Raw genomic sequence first — 16,279 nt, forward strand, 5'->3', positions numbered from 1 at the left:
CACTCGACTACCAATTTTAGTAAAAAAAAAAAAAAAGAAAAAGAAAAAGGTAAAGAATATACATAAAGGGTTAATTTGCAATTCAAAAAATTTCAGTGCCTAATTTATGCTAAATTTCACGGGTATTTTTTCTTTATTTTTGTGACACAGGGTATGTACTTAAGTGAAGAGAGTGCAGTCCGCTGAAGAAGGCTTAACAAAAAGAGGGTAGGCACTCCCGCCCTTTACACTAAACGCAGCGAAACCCAAACCCCTTCTTCAACCCAAAACCCTCTTTGCTTCCTGCCTTCCGCTCCCTAACTTCTTCCCGGTAAGGTTTCCGATATCCTTCTTCTTTCTTCTTCGTGCTTCCGTTGATCAGAGACTACTGGCTCCAATTCAATTGAATATGTTACTGCTGCTCACTCTTTTCTTTTCATTGATTAGAAACTGCTGATTTATTTGCTTCAGAATCTAGTCCCCAATTGACTAGTCTATTCACTCTATTGTCATATTCAATTCATGCTCCTTGTAAATTTTTTTGGGGTGAAATTGATTGATGTTTCATTGAGATAGCTTGATGATTCGACTGTTGTTTCAGTTTTTGATTAAATGCATTGCCCCTGCTGTTTATCTTGTTTATATTATTCGTGGTTGCGAGTGCTCTAGTTTGATTTGAAAGAGATAATATCAATATTGAATCTGCTTGTTTGTCGTGTAAACTATCCTCTTTGTCAAGAGCCTGCTGTTTGAATGCTGGTTATGTTAGGTACTTAAACTTATAAATCTAGGTTTTAAGTTCGGAAACTAATCAAAATCGGAAGTATTTTTGGTTCAAAACATAATGTGCCGGTCAATTGTTGCCAAAGATCTGTGGATGCCATGGCTTCTTTCAATTTTAGATAATCACTGTTGTTAAGGGCTGGTTAATCTGGAAGCGATACAGTAGCTTGGAATCATGGCTTTATGGATGGAAATCTCTCTTCCATTTTTCTTGTTGCACACCAGCTGTCAGCTTGGTCGTTTTAGCACTGAGATTTGTTGATAGTGCTTTGTTTGATGTAGGTTGTGGGCTCCTTTCTGCTAAATGTAACTATGAGAATTAATCAAATAGAGTTTCATTTAGTAATGACTTAATCAAATTATAGAATTTTAAGATTCTGAATTGTTGTCCAATTAAAAAATAGGTTTTGTTGAATTGAGTTAAGCAATGAATTGAGGTGGATGGATAATGTTAACGCTCCTGAAAGTTATGCTCATCATCATTGTATTCTGGTGCTATTATTTTGTGTCATGCGATGTGTATCTGTTTAAATTCCTTGCTTGTTTCCTAGATAATTTTGTCAGTACATATTGAGAAAAGTACAACAATTTTTCTTTTATTCTTTCATTGACTTAAAACATCAAATACCGAACCAAACCAAGGGCATATTACTCATAGTCTCTGCTTTTATTATGTCTCACAGATTTTCTCGCTCCACTTTTGATAGAAAAGATGATGAAAAAAGTCCATGCCAAAACAATAGCCTTCACAAAAGAGCCTTTCATTGAAGAAGAAGGGCACTGCAGAATGTAAGACATTTTATTTTCAATGAAATTCATTCTGTTTCTTACGAGTAAATTGATCTTCTTACTACTTAATGCCCACTGTTGTTTTTCCTGAAGAGCACAATGGCAATTCAATGCTATGTCCCAATCAGAAATCAGCAAAATGGCTGCAACTCAAATTTTTCTAGGTCGATATTACGATAGCAATCAAAAACCGATCAGAGGTGGCTTGTTGGATGCCCGCTTGGTATGTTCTCACCCTTTAGTTATTCTTTCAAGTGCTTTGTAGTTTTGTTGAAGGAAATTTTGGTTGCATTAGTTGGACCAACAATAAGAGGCAGAGGGAGGAGAGAAAAATATCACCAAAACAGGCGCTTAGATTCATCCACACATTGACATTTGGTGCTTGCTGCTATTTGTTTGGATGCATCTGTACACTCAGTCTCGATGAATGTAATTAGAAATATAAAACAAAGAAGGGGATTGAAATTGACACCCCCTTTTTGGAAACCACACCTCCTTATTTCCTTCTGCATGAGTGCTTTCACAATGTACATGTGCATGACAAAAGGATGGAGGGTTGGGTGGGTGGGTATGATTTCCAAGAAAGAGAGTGCCAATTTCACCCCCACCCACAAGAATATCTATGTAGTAGTTCAAGTGAGGATTATGCTCCTTTTTTCTTTTGTCTATATGGCGACATTTTTCTTTTTTGACCTATTCTTAATATTTGCTTCAGGGCCCTGCAAATAAGCAATGTGGTGACTGTGAGACTTGTGGTGCAAAACTGTCAGATTGTCCTGGTCACTTTGGATATTTGGTGCTTGCTGTCCCTGTTTTTAATGTTGGATATTTAAGTACCGTTGTGGACGTTTTGAAGTGCATTTGTAAGGTACAAAGATATCTTTCATTCCCTTTTAAATACTTTTAGTAACTTTTTATATGATTATAAAAGCTTAACTTCCTAACAATTTTACTAATGTCCTGTCATACATTTTTGAAGTTAGATTGTTCCTTTTATCATATGTAGTGGGATATCTATAGGATACTTAGATTTATGACATTCTAAACTGTACATTGAATTTAGGATCTTTATCTTCATACCTTATGGATATGTGTCGAGCAAAACTTGGTGAATAAAAGATTATAGATGTTTAATCGAAGAAATCCGCAACCCAGCTTAAAAGAATCTTGTTTCTTCCAGAAAAGAAATAACATTGTAGTTTAGTTTAATATACTGGTGGATGCGGAAAAGTTTACCGGGCTAGCTAGAACAATGTGGTGAATACCGAACCTGTTTAATGACTGACTTAAAACATCAGCTTAAATTGTAATCAAATAAACTAATGGTTCTAAAAAAGGTGTAGCTTTTGAAAGGCTTAGTGCAGCTTTTGTTTGCTAAACATTGGGTTTCTGGTTACAGTTGATGATTTTCAGTAGGTTCTTAAACTTCTAATTGAATGTAATATGGTTGTCTACAGAAATTTTACGTAGGCAGAATAGTTAGTGTTTTTCATCTGAATGGATAAAATTTATTGGATAAGAAAACGGTACAGCAGAAATGAAGAAAGACTAGTCTTTGAAAAGGTTTGGAACATAAGCCCAGAGAGCTGCCCTATATTTTACTCTCTCATAGCTCTCCTTCCTTTTACCTCTAAGTAGTCTTCAAAGACTTTTGTGTTTCTTTCTATCCACTGCACCTCAATCAAATCATTCATAAATGATAGAAACCTCGGAAAATTCTATGAGGTGTTCAAAAATGGTTGAACTAGTTGAATAGGAGGATCACTATGACTAGCCCTTGGTAAATTTACTGAAGACGTAATGATTTTTTTAATATTATGGATGCCTGGTTACGGAGTAATGACAGTGAGAACACTATACCCCAGAGAACCTTGGCTTTCTTCCCTCTCCCAAACCCGACTATGTGATGGCTGAAAAGAACATGGCTTTCATCTGCATACTCCCAATTGACTATAGCTTCCCTAAATGAATTCTTCCAGAGAAAAGAAGCAACTTCCCAGTGATCAAAAACATGACCATTTTATACTGTTTCCGGATTGCATTGTTGAGGCTTGTCTTTGTACCCAGAGACCTATGGTTCAAGATGAGTTAGTTTCTGTAACTAGACCTATATAAATGCACTGCTATTGTAGGAATAATGGAAAACTTCAGCTTTGCTTATATTTGTGGCTGTTTAATTGTGTTTCCAGATACCCTACCTCTAGACAAGGGACTTAAAAGTATGACTGCTTGGACACAGGGATCTTTTGATTTGAGGCTATATTACTATCAATGCAAAACTTTCTCATTGGAATTTGATAGGTGCTTACATCAAACAATTTTTCTTCTTGGTAGTTGACAGAGTCATGTCTTACAACATCTGAACTCTTCTATCAATTGGTGCAGTTCACATAATGTAGGAGCATGATTGAGCTATTTTGCCTTCTGTTTTATATATGCATCTTTTATGTATGCATCTTGTATAATAAGTGATGTCTTTCTGCAAGTAAGAGATGCTATCACTGCAAAGGTTAAATTTAGTCTATTGACCTTATGTTTTTTGAACAGTCATGCTCTCGAATAATTTTGGATGACAAATCACGCAGTCGCTTTTTGAATGTTGTGAGAGACCCCAAAAAGGATAAAAGTGTGACGATGAAATTGATAGTGAAGAAGTGTACTAGCATGTCAAGCAATAATAGATCAGTGAAGTGCCCAAAATGTGGATATATGAATGGTATGACTTTACAAATTTCTATCAAATTTTTTTTTTTCTGGGAGTTTCCGTCAGTTTTAAGTAGGTTTTCTTTGCAGCTTGTTCTTTATTGGTCATAATTCATGATAACGCTGCCCTTTTAGGGTCTTTGTTAGTTTTGTATGTAGTGATCTTGTTGTTCACTAGTAATGTATATTAAGGAGAGTTTGGTCTGTTAAAAAAAAAAGAATAAGAAGGGAGAGAGAGGCTTGAACTGATGTGTTTTTTGTTTACTGGAACTTTATTAAGACAAACTGAGAAAATCCAGACTGAAAGTCCACACATGAAAAAGTTTACAAGACTCAAAACAACACAAAGTATCCAAGTTACAGTTATACTATATGGAAGGCAAACATAGACCCCCAATAGCTGCTGACACAGAAGCGCAGAATGAGGACCAATAAAACAAGTTTTTCCCACAACTCCATCCTCTCCTCTCTATGCTTCTCATATAGTTGATATTACTTTACAACCAAATTACCCAGATATTAATGAAAGTATCGGTTTCTTATAAAATGAGAGGCTGGACTGAAGCATTAACATTTGTAATTATACTAGGGTGCAGGTCAAATGTAGCTTCAATCAAACAACAAACTACAGTAAAAAAATTAACCATGAGCTTTGCAGTTATGTTCTAAATGTAGTTTCAAACATTTTACATGCTTATACCTGTAATAAAAATATGCTTCAATTGTAGTTGTAATATGCTGCATTGGATGTTTTGGACCTGATAATACATTTGTAGTTTGTCATACACAATTGTAGCATTAGATTTGATCTTCTCGATCTACATATGTTTGTTCCAGCGTAAGTGCGCTACTGGCTCTCTCAAAAAAAAAAAAATGTGTGCTACTGGCTTGTCTAGTGCCTCATATGATGGACATCTGAGAATTTCAAATTTGTTCTAATTTTCATGTCTCATAGTTTTATGGTTATTCCTTTAATATATTCTGGTAGGGATCAGCTTTGTATCAAATATGTTACAGGTTCAGTGAAAAGGGCTCAAGGTATGCTGGCAATTGTTCATGGTGCTGTTGATGACTTTAAATCAGTGAATCCTGTCATGAAGGATCCCAAGGCATCCATTAATCTGCAACCTCATATGCTTAACCCTGTTAAAGTTTTTTCTTTGTTCAAAAGGATGCTTGATGAGGTACTTCTTTACAAATGCAGATTTTATGAATCCTTTAATTCAGTTTTAGTTTGTCACATTTTGTGGCTATGATTTTATATATTTTTATAAAGAAAAGACAACAAAACATTTTCTTGCATGTCTTTCCTCATGATACAGATTTGTATTGTCATTTACAGGATTGTGAACTTCTTAATCTTAAAAGTAGACCAGAGAACCTTATCATGACAACCATTGCTGTGCCACCTATAGCCATTCGTCCTTCCGTTCTTGTGGATGGATCACAGAGGTAATTGCCACCTTTTGTCCTTTTTATCTTCTGTTTCATTGTAACTTTAAGTGGTTTTGTGGTCCTAAAGTTGTTAATGATGCTCATCAAGTTTCCACATTTGCTTATGCAGTAATGAAAATGACATTACAGAGAGGTTAAAGAAAATTATTCAAACAAATGCCTGTGTTCAACAGGACCTATCAGAAGGATCTACCACAAGATTTTTGGTATGATTTATTTTGACTAGCCTTTTACCCGTGCATTTGCACAGGCTCACAATCCCCTAATAATATACTGGTTAATATTGGTTTATTCGATTTTTATTTTTTTTAGATAGCTCAATTTTTTTTCAATTTTTCCTCCAAAAAATAAAATTATTTTACATATGCATCGCATGTCATGAAGACTATTTTTTAATTTAAATCTACTGTAAGTGTAATGTCATTAATGCTATTTGCACATCAAAATTTGCATGCTTGATATGGATTCCTTCATAATGGGTTCATGCTACTGCTTTGCTTCTTTATTCACTTTCTGACCACTCTTTTTTTGTTGGATACTCTTATTTCACAAGAAATACCATTTAAATATGTTGAAACTTTTCTTGAATAAGTGTGTGCAGTTTTTTTTTCTCTTGTTTCTGTAACATTTTACAAAGAATGTTTTGCCATTAGAGCCTGATACAGTTATCAAGCCACTTTTTGGACATATGTGGTATTATATTTCTAGAAAGTGTATATTATTCTCTTTCCCCCATTATGCTGGTTGCTGGTGAATCTACTTGTTCATAGTGTGTGATTTTGTACTGCTTTTGCTGGGAATTGTGATTCAGTCAAATTGGGAAATACTTCAAGCCGAGGTTGCGCTGTACATAAACAGTGATGTTCGCGGTGTGCCCTATCACATGACAGCAAATGCCAAGCCATTGAATGGATTGGTGCAGCGCCTCAAAGGGAAGACGGGGCGTTTTCGTGGAAACCTATGTGGGAAGAGGGTTGAATATACTGGCAGAACTGTTATTTCGCCTGACCCTAATCTGAAAATTACTGAGGTCAGAATTGCACCTAAACTGTGAAAACATTTGTACAACTTTTTTTTGTCTAAACTGTTTGCTGGATCTAGGTTGGAATCCCTATCCAAATGGCCCAGATTTTAAGTTATCCAGAACGCGTGTCCGATCATAATATTGAGAAGTTGAGGCGGTGTGTAGCTAATGGACCTTTTAAGTACCCTGGTGCCCTAGTGCTCAAATGTCAAAATGGCGAAGAATGGTCGGGGACTTACTTTCCTTTTTTTTCTTTCTTTCCTTGTAATGAAATATTGGTGCTGTTAGTAACATGTGCTTAACTTAATTGTGCTGAAGGTCCTTGAAGGCTGGGCAAAAAAGGATGTCTCATGCTGATAATCTCAAACCCGGGGACATAGTCGATCGCCACTTAGAAGATGGGGACATTGTTCTTTTCAACAGACAACCAAGCTTACATCGGATGTCTATCATGTGTCATAGGGTGATCACATATTTAAAATTGATTTTGTATATGTACATTGTTTAACATGAAGCTTAGTGTTGATATTATATGGTTGCATCTTACCATTTAATGCATGCAGGCAAGGATTATGCCTTGGAGAACATTGAGGTTTAATGAATCTGTATGCAACCCTTATAATGCTGATTTTGATGGTGACGAAATGAATATGCATGTGCCGCAAACGGAGGAGGCTCGAACTGAGGCTGTTATGTTGATGGGGGTAAGATACATTTCACTTCATTGAGATATATCCAATGGTATACTAAAAAATATAGTTCTTACACATTACACACATCTTGCATCGGTAATTAATACTTCCTGTCAAACTAGACGAAATCCAAAATCACTACCTGGTTTGTTAGAAAATCACCCTTCATGCCCCATCCTAATTCAACCTGCGGAGAAATAGGCAATATTATAGAAAAGTATTTGAACTCTCCATCCTGCAGTCCTCTGAGGCGCCGCTGTTTTCTGCACCGTGTTGGCATTGATTTTTGTATATTTTCTTCTCAAGCCTGGCTCAGCTATGGCTTCTTCTTCTTCTTCTTCTTCTTCTTTTTTCTTTTTTTCTCCTATACTGGTTTGCCTATAGCGTTAGTGAACCTTACATCAGTTAGGTATTACTTGGCGGATGTACTTCGGCTTAGGCAGGACTTCTGTGAAACATTATTAGTTCCATATTACTTGTCTAACTTCTTTTGCATCAATTTGGTCGATTGTTTGTCATAGACCTTTTTATTTATAGTTTTTTTTTTTTCCATCGTTAAAAATAAATTGAAGAGTAGCTCTTGTTTCACCGACTGCATATGATGGATGTCCTAGTTCTCATGAACAAGTTGCTCATGTGTGTATTGACTGTTTGTCAGGTGCAAAACAATCTATGCACTCCCAAAAATGGGGAGATTTTGGTTGCTTCCACTCAAGATTTTTTGACATCGTCTTTCCTTATAACAAGGAAGGACACATTTTATGATCGTGCATCTTTTTCACTCATGTGTTCATACATGGGGGATGGTACTGAGCATGTGGATTTGCCAACACCTGCTGTAGTTAAGGTGAGTTACTGAAGTCTGTAGCCATCGCTCATCTCTTCTATAACACAGTCGGTTGACTTGGGTCCGTGCATATGGCAGTTTCAGCCAGTTGTCCATGTCATTTCTAGCATTTGTCTTACTAGCTGACAAAAAATTATTGCTTTGCAGCCAATAGAGCTATGGACAGGAAAGCAGCTATATAGCGTGTTAGTTCGCCCGAATTCAAATGTCAGAGTATATCTAAACCTAACTGTTAGAGAGAAATCCTACTCCAACAGAAAGACTGAAGATGGAAGAGAAATAGAAGCAATGTGCCCAAATGATGGGTTTGTCTATTTCCGTAACAGTGAGCTATTATCTGGGCAACTTGGGAAGGGCACTTTAGGTGAGTCTTCTGACTACTGGTCCGACTACTGATCCTATGACAGTATATGCTTTTGTACAGATATGTCTGTTGGTTAAGATTGGAACAAAAATAATGACAGTGAGATGCGATTTGTACATGTCATATAAAAGAAGAATTGACGGAATAATTTTTTGTTTTCTTTTTTATCAAGAATCAAATTCTCTAAAATGTAGCTGATTTCGAAGAGAGTGCACATGAATTTACCAATTTACAGATGTCCTCTGACAATCAAGCCTAGAAGCTAGATTAAAAGCATACAAGAGCCCTTCTAGGTTAAAGCAGCCCCCAATCTACATAAATAACAATGGAAGATGCATCCAAAATAGGGTAAATGCAATGGACCTCTGAAAATGTGGGATCATTGCAGTGGCTGTAGATTTGAAAAATTACACCGCTTCTCTTTACAAGTTTTTTTTTTACTGAAGCAGCCGCCCAATCTGCTTAAATAACAATGGAAGATGCATCCAAAATATGGTAAATGAAATGGACCTCTGAAAATGTGGGATCATTGCAGTGGCTGTAGATTTGAAAAATTACACAGCTTCTCTTTAAGAATAACCTTTTTGACCTGGATTCCTTTACTATATGCTCTCGTATTTAGATATCTGATTGAATCTGATGTTTCAAGTTTTCAATTTGCCTCACTCCAGGAAATGGCAATAAGGATGGACTTTTCTCTGTTCTTCTCAGAGACTACAAAGCTCATGCTGCTGCTTCTTGCATGAATCGTGTAGCTAAATTAAGGTATTTACACAATTCCTTTTGAGTGTCTGTATCTTTCATCTTTGTTTTCTGTATTGTATCTTGCTCATAAATCTGTTTGACATTCTACTTCTTTTTGCACTGTTCATAGTTCTAATGTATTGTTCATCATTGGATTTAGTTTCTCTTTTGCAATAATTTGTAGAGAATGATGAACCAACAAAAAAAAAACTACTACTGATATTTACCAACACTGCTGAATTTCTGTGTCAACTCTTCACACATTCTCACACGTGTGGGAATGGGCACTTGGGTCGGTTGTTAACTCCAAGTGCTGATATAGAAAACATAACTTTTTATTCTTGCTGTTTTGTTTATAAAAATTGATGCTTGCTTGTTGTATATTTAAGAGGGTAGGTTTTTTTGTTCTTTTACCATCAGAAGGTTTGTATTTTCAACAATTTTATTTGCACTTTCTTTATTCTTCATTTGCTTCCAATTTCTGTGCTGCTTTCCATGTCTTCCTATTTCATTAACTCTCAGCTGATTGCTTGTTGATTCATTATTTTATCGCTGTTCTGGTATGAGGTATTTGTATTTTGATTTCAGTGTTAGTATGTGTTCTTATTGTGAAAGTATTCTTGGGTTGCAGTGCCCGGTGGATCGGTAATCACGGATTCTCAATTGGGATTAGTGATGTACAACCCAGTGACATCTTGTATGGAGAGAAAGAAAAAATCATTAAGAAAGGTTATGACAAATGTGACGACCAGATTAAGTTGTACAAAGAAGGACAGCTACGACTTGCACCTGGTTGTGATGCTGCCCAATCACTTGAATCTGGGATTACTGCAGTTTTAAATGATATTCGAGACCAAACTGGAAAGGTCAATTTATTAATTACCTAAAGTTTTTATGAAAATGAAGATGCGGAAGCTTTTAACTCCTAAGAATATTTGGTTAGAATTACTTTGTGGCCGTGTTCAGCTGACTCTTAATGTTTGTTTGAGTTGGTGTAAGAATTATTTTTAGTGTATCTGGTTATTTCATTTTGCAATTATATCTTCAGTTCTTCACAAGAGATGGTTGATTCTGAAATATTCTATATTTTTCCATAGTTGTGCATGCAAACGCTACATTGGAGAAACAGTCCCCTGATTATGTCCCAGTGTGGTTCCAAGGGATCTGCTATCAATATCAGTCAGATGGTTGCGTGTGTTGGTCAACAATCAGTTGGTGGTCGTCGTGCACCAAATGGGTTCATAGATCGAAGCCTTCCTCACTTTCCTAGAAAAGTGAATACCCCTGCAGTAAGTTCTCTCCTCCTAACCAGTCATACTGCTTGTGAGATGCGGTCATATAAATGACATTTTCATGCATGTTTTAGATCCATGATTACTAATAAATAGTTCAGTAATGGTGAAGGATATTCGCGAATTTAATTGAAGGAAAGAGTGTTTACCAAGAGATTACCGTCATGTTATAACTACGTCTTGCAATGATATCTTCCAGAAGCTATGAATTTGGATAACAGCAAAGGAGTTCTGAACCCCAATGAATATAACTAGTGTTTAGCAAGTGAAAACTCTAGTGGGTTTGTACTGTTTTTGAACCTTGTGATTATTAATGGAGATCAACATACTGACAACCCAATCAAATGTGTGATTGATTTGGGTTACAAAAGCAGATTCTTCAAATGAACCAAAACAATGCAAAGTGTGATTGGGGTTATCAGCTGGGAGGGTAGAAGTAGAATGAAAAAAAAAAAAGAAAAAAAAGGTGGGTATCAAGTGCCAATTAGTGATTCTGATAAGGGAGACAAATGTCACTGTCATTGCTCTTGCAGTGTTGGTGGAGAAAGTTTTTCTGGAGCGCTGGTTTAATTGGTTGTGAATTTTTTTTGAATTGTAGTAGTGTTTTAACATGTACTAAAATAAAAGGCTGGTCCAAATTCTAAATGTGGAGGTTTGAATAGAAACACTCTTTTTAATTAAAAAAGAAGAAAAGATTTATTGAAAGACCAAAGAGTTGTTGGTCCAGTGGTCAGACACTTGGTTTGCTCCCAAGTGGTCTGGGGTTTGACCCTCTCCCATGGTATCCACCTAGCAATTGCTAGAGTTTCCAGTTTCCCAAATGTTGTGGGGTCAAAGGCGGGAAGCCTAGATTAGTCGGGTCAAAGATCCGGATACCCTATTTTCAAAAACAAAACAAAAAAAGATTTATTTAAAGCAATGAAACGAGCTGCATGTTTCGAAGTCCGATATGAAATCAGGATATTAGATGCAGCATATAGTCTTCAGTTACCCCTTTACCATCCTCTTGTTTAGACATAAAATGGAGATAGTTATACAATTTTATAGGGATTTGTTTGATGGAAGTAACAGCCATGCCTCCTGTTGTTTGTGCCTTAGACCCTTTTCTCAATAGTTATGCCTCCTGTTGTTTTTGCTTGTAATGTATAGTTGGATAAGATATATCTTTAGATAACTTTGTTTAGAAAACCCCATCATCTGTATTCATGTGAATTAACAGTCTGTTTCTCTTTAATGATGCAGGCTAAAGGCTTTGTTGCTAGTTCCTTTTACAGTGGCTTGACAGCAACAGAGTTCTTTTTTCATACAATGGGAGGTCGAGAAGGCCTTGTGGATACAGCTGTATGTTTATTGCTTTATTTAGATTCATACTCGCATGACTGTTATTTTGAAATTTTCCTACACCTACTTTTCTTTCTTGTTTGTTTGTTTGTTTTTTTGGGTACTTTGACTTGCATATTACTTGCTACTGCAGCAATATTAAATTGAAATTACTGCAGCATTACTGTGAGCTGTACTTAAAGTATATTGGAGAAAGAAATTACTGTATCTTTGTGCCTTAGACCCTTTTCTCAATAGATTGTTTGCGATTGATGCAGGTCAAAACTGCTGATACAGGGTACATGTCTCGTAGGTTGTCAAAAGTTCTAGAGGACCTCTCTGTTCAGTATGATAAAACAGTGCGGGCCGCAAATGGAGGTATTGTTCAGTTTTGTTATGGAGATGACGGTATGGATCCTGCAATGATGGAAGGGAAAAGTGGAGCGCCGTTAGACTTCTACCGGTTGTTTTTCAGAGCCAAGGTATGAAACCATGCTTATCTGAAGAGGGCAAGAATTATTTTCTTTTAATGTTGAAATGTGATATCTGTAATTCTGTATACAGGCCACTTGCCCTGCTGGAGAAAGCGAAAGCCTTTCTCCTGATGAAGTGTCTGAAATAGTGAGAAGCAGGCTTTCGGAACAAGATATGACTCCTGATGGTGGTTGCTCTATGGGTTTTAAAAGTTCTATAGAGCAATTCCTGGATGAATATGTTAAAGCATTAAGAAAAACACAGGAGGCTTTTTTATTGAATCAAAGTCCTGGTTGGGAGGTGAAGTCTGCAACTCTACAGAACATCGTCCAAAATATATCTGGTGTCACTCCTAGACAGCTGAAGGTACTTGTTATCTTTTCTGCTTTACTAGCATATGCCATTTTTTGAGTTCTCTTTTGTTTTTATGTTACATTGAGGAAGGACCGGAACTGTGCGTTTTCTATGGCATTGCACATTTGACACTTTAAACATCTATGTATTTCACCCTTGTATTTTATGAGTGTTGGTAAGAAATATTGATGTCTGCCTCTATTAATTTCCTTTGCGTTTAAACTGTAGGTTTTTCTAGATACTTGTATTTCTCGTTATCATTCAAAAAAAGTTGATGCTGGTACAGCAATTGGAGTAATTGGAGCTCAAAGTATTGGCGAGCCTGGGACACAGATGACATTAAAAACTTTTCACTTTGCTGGAGTTGCAAGCATGAGTATCCTTGATTTATTTGCTTACTCATAAGAATAAATAGAGATGAATATGTAATACTTGCATAACTTTTTGGCTATTAATTGGTTGGTTATTTGATCCTTAACTCTTTGTTAGATGTTACACTTGGAGTCCCTCGTATCAAGGAGATAATAAATGGAGCAAAAAATATTCATACCCCAATCATTACTACAGTACTCGAGTGTGATAATAATCCAATGATTGCACGGATGGTGGCAGGTCGGATTGAAAAAACAAATTTAGGGCAGGTATGTATGAAAATTTTCCAGTGACATATTAAATTCAACTTGGCCTTCTTTGTTATTTGTAGCTTGCTATTCATATCCATCACTCAATGAAGTCAATGTTGGGTTTCCAGCCCATGTGTTTTTCCTAAGATGTTTCGTCTTAGAGTATGGTGTTCCAATAAGGAAAGTAAATCCTTATTGATGATGGTGTACCTGTAATCTTGTTGATTACAGAGAAGGAAGGAGGCATTATTGCCTACCACTAATAGGAATAGGATTTCCTGTTTGGTGAAGAGATCTGAAGATCCTTATGGCTATATAAGGAGAGGTTCAGTTCTAGGTTTTGTATCGCAGAGACAAAGAGCAAAGTGTGTTCCATTCTTGGTTAGAGGGTGAGAGAGGGCAGAGAGGAGTGAGATAGGAAGAGAAGTGAGAGAGTCCTTGTTTTCTTATTCTTTCTGGTGTACCCATTATTAATATAGTGGAAGTGTTTTCTGCCGGTGGATGTAGGCAAAAGTTTTGCTGAACCACCTTAAATCTGTGTTCTTTGTGTCTTATCTCTGTGGTTGTTTCTCTTGGTTTGCTGTGTTCTTTTGGGGTTCCTTGACATACGTAATTGGCCGATATCACAACAGTCAATAGAGTCTAATGCTCTACTCACTGATGCATATTAGGATTGTTGTTTTGTTCTGCTATCGAGTTGCATATATGAATTGGGTTCTCTTGTCTCTCTCTGTCATGCATGATTTTACTTAGATTGTCTTGTTGTTTTGAAGGTTGCTGAGTGTATAGAGATTGTAATGAGTCCAAGAGCAGCATATGTAGAAGTCAAGCTTGATATGGCGGTGATACAAGATGCACACTTGTCAATAGATGCCAATGTTGTAAAACAATCAATTTTGGGAACTCCAAGGATTAAACTGAAACATGAGGTAGGGATTTTAGATATTAGTTATTAACTTTATATATGTTAATACCTCATGGTTACGTCTTATATGCAGCACATTAGGGTTCCAGATAATCAAACAGTTGAAGTTCATTCTCACGAGAAGGATAGAAGAAAACTTCATTTTCACCTCTACTATTTGAAGAGTATACTCCCCAATGTTATAGTACGGGTGAGGCTCCTAGAATTTTTTTACTTATGTCTTTTCAGTCACAAGATTATTGTTCCATGATGATATGAATTATTACTTTTTTTCAATAATAGGGTATAAAGACAATCGAACGTGTTGTCATCGATGAAGAAAAAGTTAAAAGGGACAAAAAAGATATTGATATTAAATGTGGAGACGAAAAGAAGTACAAGTTGTTTGCTGAAGGGTGAGTTTGTTTTCTTGGAACATATTTCTCGATTTAGTAATGATTTGAGTTCCCTTTATGTTCACATGTGTTAATTTCTAATGTTTTATGTAGGTCTCATGCATAATTAGTGGTACACTTTGTTACATTTGATATCCAAAATTTGTTAATGATACCATTTTTCGATGTCAGCATATACATAACCGTATGGCACATAATATTACTATTTTTCGTCTATGTTCATGGGTTTTTAACACTTTGTGGCATAATGTTGGGTGGTTTTCCTAAGTTTTCTTGGTTATCATGATTATTGAAATTTGTTTGAACCATGCTTGTTTCATGTATCTTACATCGGTTATGTAACTTTTCAGCAAGGGTCTTCTAGCAGTAATGAGCACTAAAGGAGTAGATGGTTGTAAAACCACAAGTAATGATATTATTGAAGTGCAGCAGACACTTGGAATTGAAGCTGCAAGAACTTGTATCATTGAGGAGATAAAGTATACTATGAAATCACACGGAATGAACATAGATGATCGCCATATGATGCTTTTAGCGGATGTAATGACGTTCAGAGTGAGTAATTTCATATGATGTCTTTAACTGGAAAGCTAAAAGGACCAATGGACTACGCTTAAATCTTTAGACATGTAATTGATGTGTCAATGTTGTTATATGGCAGGGTTTAGTTCTTGGAATCACAAGATTCGGCGTTCAACAGATGGGCAAAAGTGTATTGATGCTGGCTTCATTTGAGCGAACAGATGATCATCTATTTAATGCTTCCGTTCAGGGGACAGTTGACAAAATTGAAGGAGTAAGTGAAAGCATAATCATGGGTATACCAATGCCGATAGGCACCGGAATGTTCAAAATTAAACAACGGTAAGTGTTACTGTTTTACTACTTCTACTCATTATTACACTGTTCCTTACACAGGTCGTATCTTTCCATAGTTTATGAGTGACAGTGAGTGATAAGTAGTAGCATATTATGTGATGAACCTGTGAAGGTAAAACCATGACTGTGTTTTGTCTACTGTAGCCTCCCTGAGATGTGAAACTTTGCGTTCATGGAAACATCATGGTCTTCCGGCACAAGTATACATGTAAAGAATGTTGAATGAAGAAGAGGCCACACGCTAACCTAATGGCGAGACATGGTAGCCACTATGCTGCGGGATAATAGCAGAGCTTGTTACTTGTTTTACAAAAAATCGCTTTAAGCTTGTATTGAAAAATGTATACCTGCTAGGGATTACTTGTAGATTTATTAGGTTGTTACATCAATGTTCTGGTAAACTGACATCTCTGGGAAGTTCCAAATTTCCGGGCACTGGTTATAGAGAAAAAAATTAAAAAGATAAAAAAGGGTAAGCAGCCTTATGAGTTATAAGGACCTTACTCAATTTTGATGATTTCGAATAATCCTGTAAAGAAAAGATGCAGAGGATACAAAAAAAAAAGCCATAACAGAAATTCTATGAACATTGCTAATATGGCAATTGAGCTACATTACTTGATTATGTCAACTGTTT

General features: G+C 36.3%; 1 protein-coding gene across 1 annotated transcript; it reads left to right on the forward strand.

Moving 5' to 3' along the window:
* The first annotated feature begins 1,450 nt into the window (after window positions 1-1,450).
* On the forward strand, window positions 1,451-16,140 carry LOC101314163 (DNA-directed RNA polymerase III subunit rpc1-like). Its single transcript, XM_004294592.1, has 27 exons — window positions 1,451-1,551; window positions 1,645-1,774; window positions 2,267-2,419; window positions 4,099-4,267; window positions 5,272-5,438; window positions 5,597-5,706; window positions 5,819-5,915; window positions 6,521-6,739; window positions 6,811-6,959; window positions 7,052-7,196; window positions 7,297-7,437; window positions 8,084-8,272; window positions 8,420-8,636; window positions 9,308-9,401; window positions 10,012-10,246; window positions 10,478-10,669; window positions 11,915-12,013; window positions 12,271-12,474; window positions 12,557-12,832; window positions 13,049-13,196; window positions 13,310-13,461; window positions 14,217-14,372; window positions 14,442-14,558; window positions 14,651-14,763; window positions 15,114-15,318; window positions 15,425-15,627; window positions 15,787-16,140. Exons 1-27 carry the CDS (start codon window positions 1,475-1,477, stop codon window positions 15,800-15,802), a joined length of 4,173 nt encoding a protein of 1,390 aa, XP_004294640.1. The 5' UTR covers window positions 1,451-1,474; the 3' UTR covers window positions 15,803-16,140.
* The last annotated feature ends 139 nt before the right edge of the window (window positions 16,141-16,279 follow it).

This window comes from Fragaria vesca, linkage group LG3 (genome assembly GCF_000184155.1).
Source record: "Fragaria vesca subsp. vesca linkage group LG3, FraVesHawaii_1.0, whole genome shotgun sequence".
NCBI lineage: Eukaryota > Viridiplantae > Streptophyta > Magnoliopsida > Rosales > Rosaceae > Fragaria > Fragaria vesca.

Bases quoted from the DNA above. Each gene is read 5' to 3' on its own strand.
- LOC101314163 (XM_004294592.1), top strand. From the start codon at position 1,475: ATGATGAAAAAAGTCCATGCCAAAACAATAGCCTTCACAAAAGAGCCT. The intron at 1,775-2,266 runs GTATGTTCTCAC...TATTTGCTTCAG, and splicing joins GCTTGTTGGATGCCCGCTTG to GGCCCTGCAAATAAGCAATG. The intron at 8,637-9,307 runs GTGAGTCTTCTG...GCCTCACTCCAG, and splicing joins ACTTGGGAAGGGCACTTTAG to GAAATGGCAATAAGGATGGA.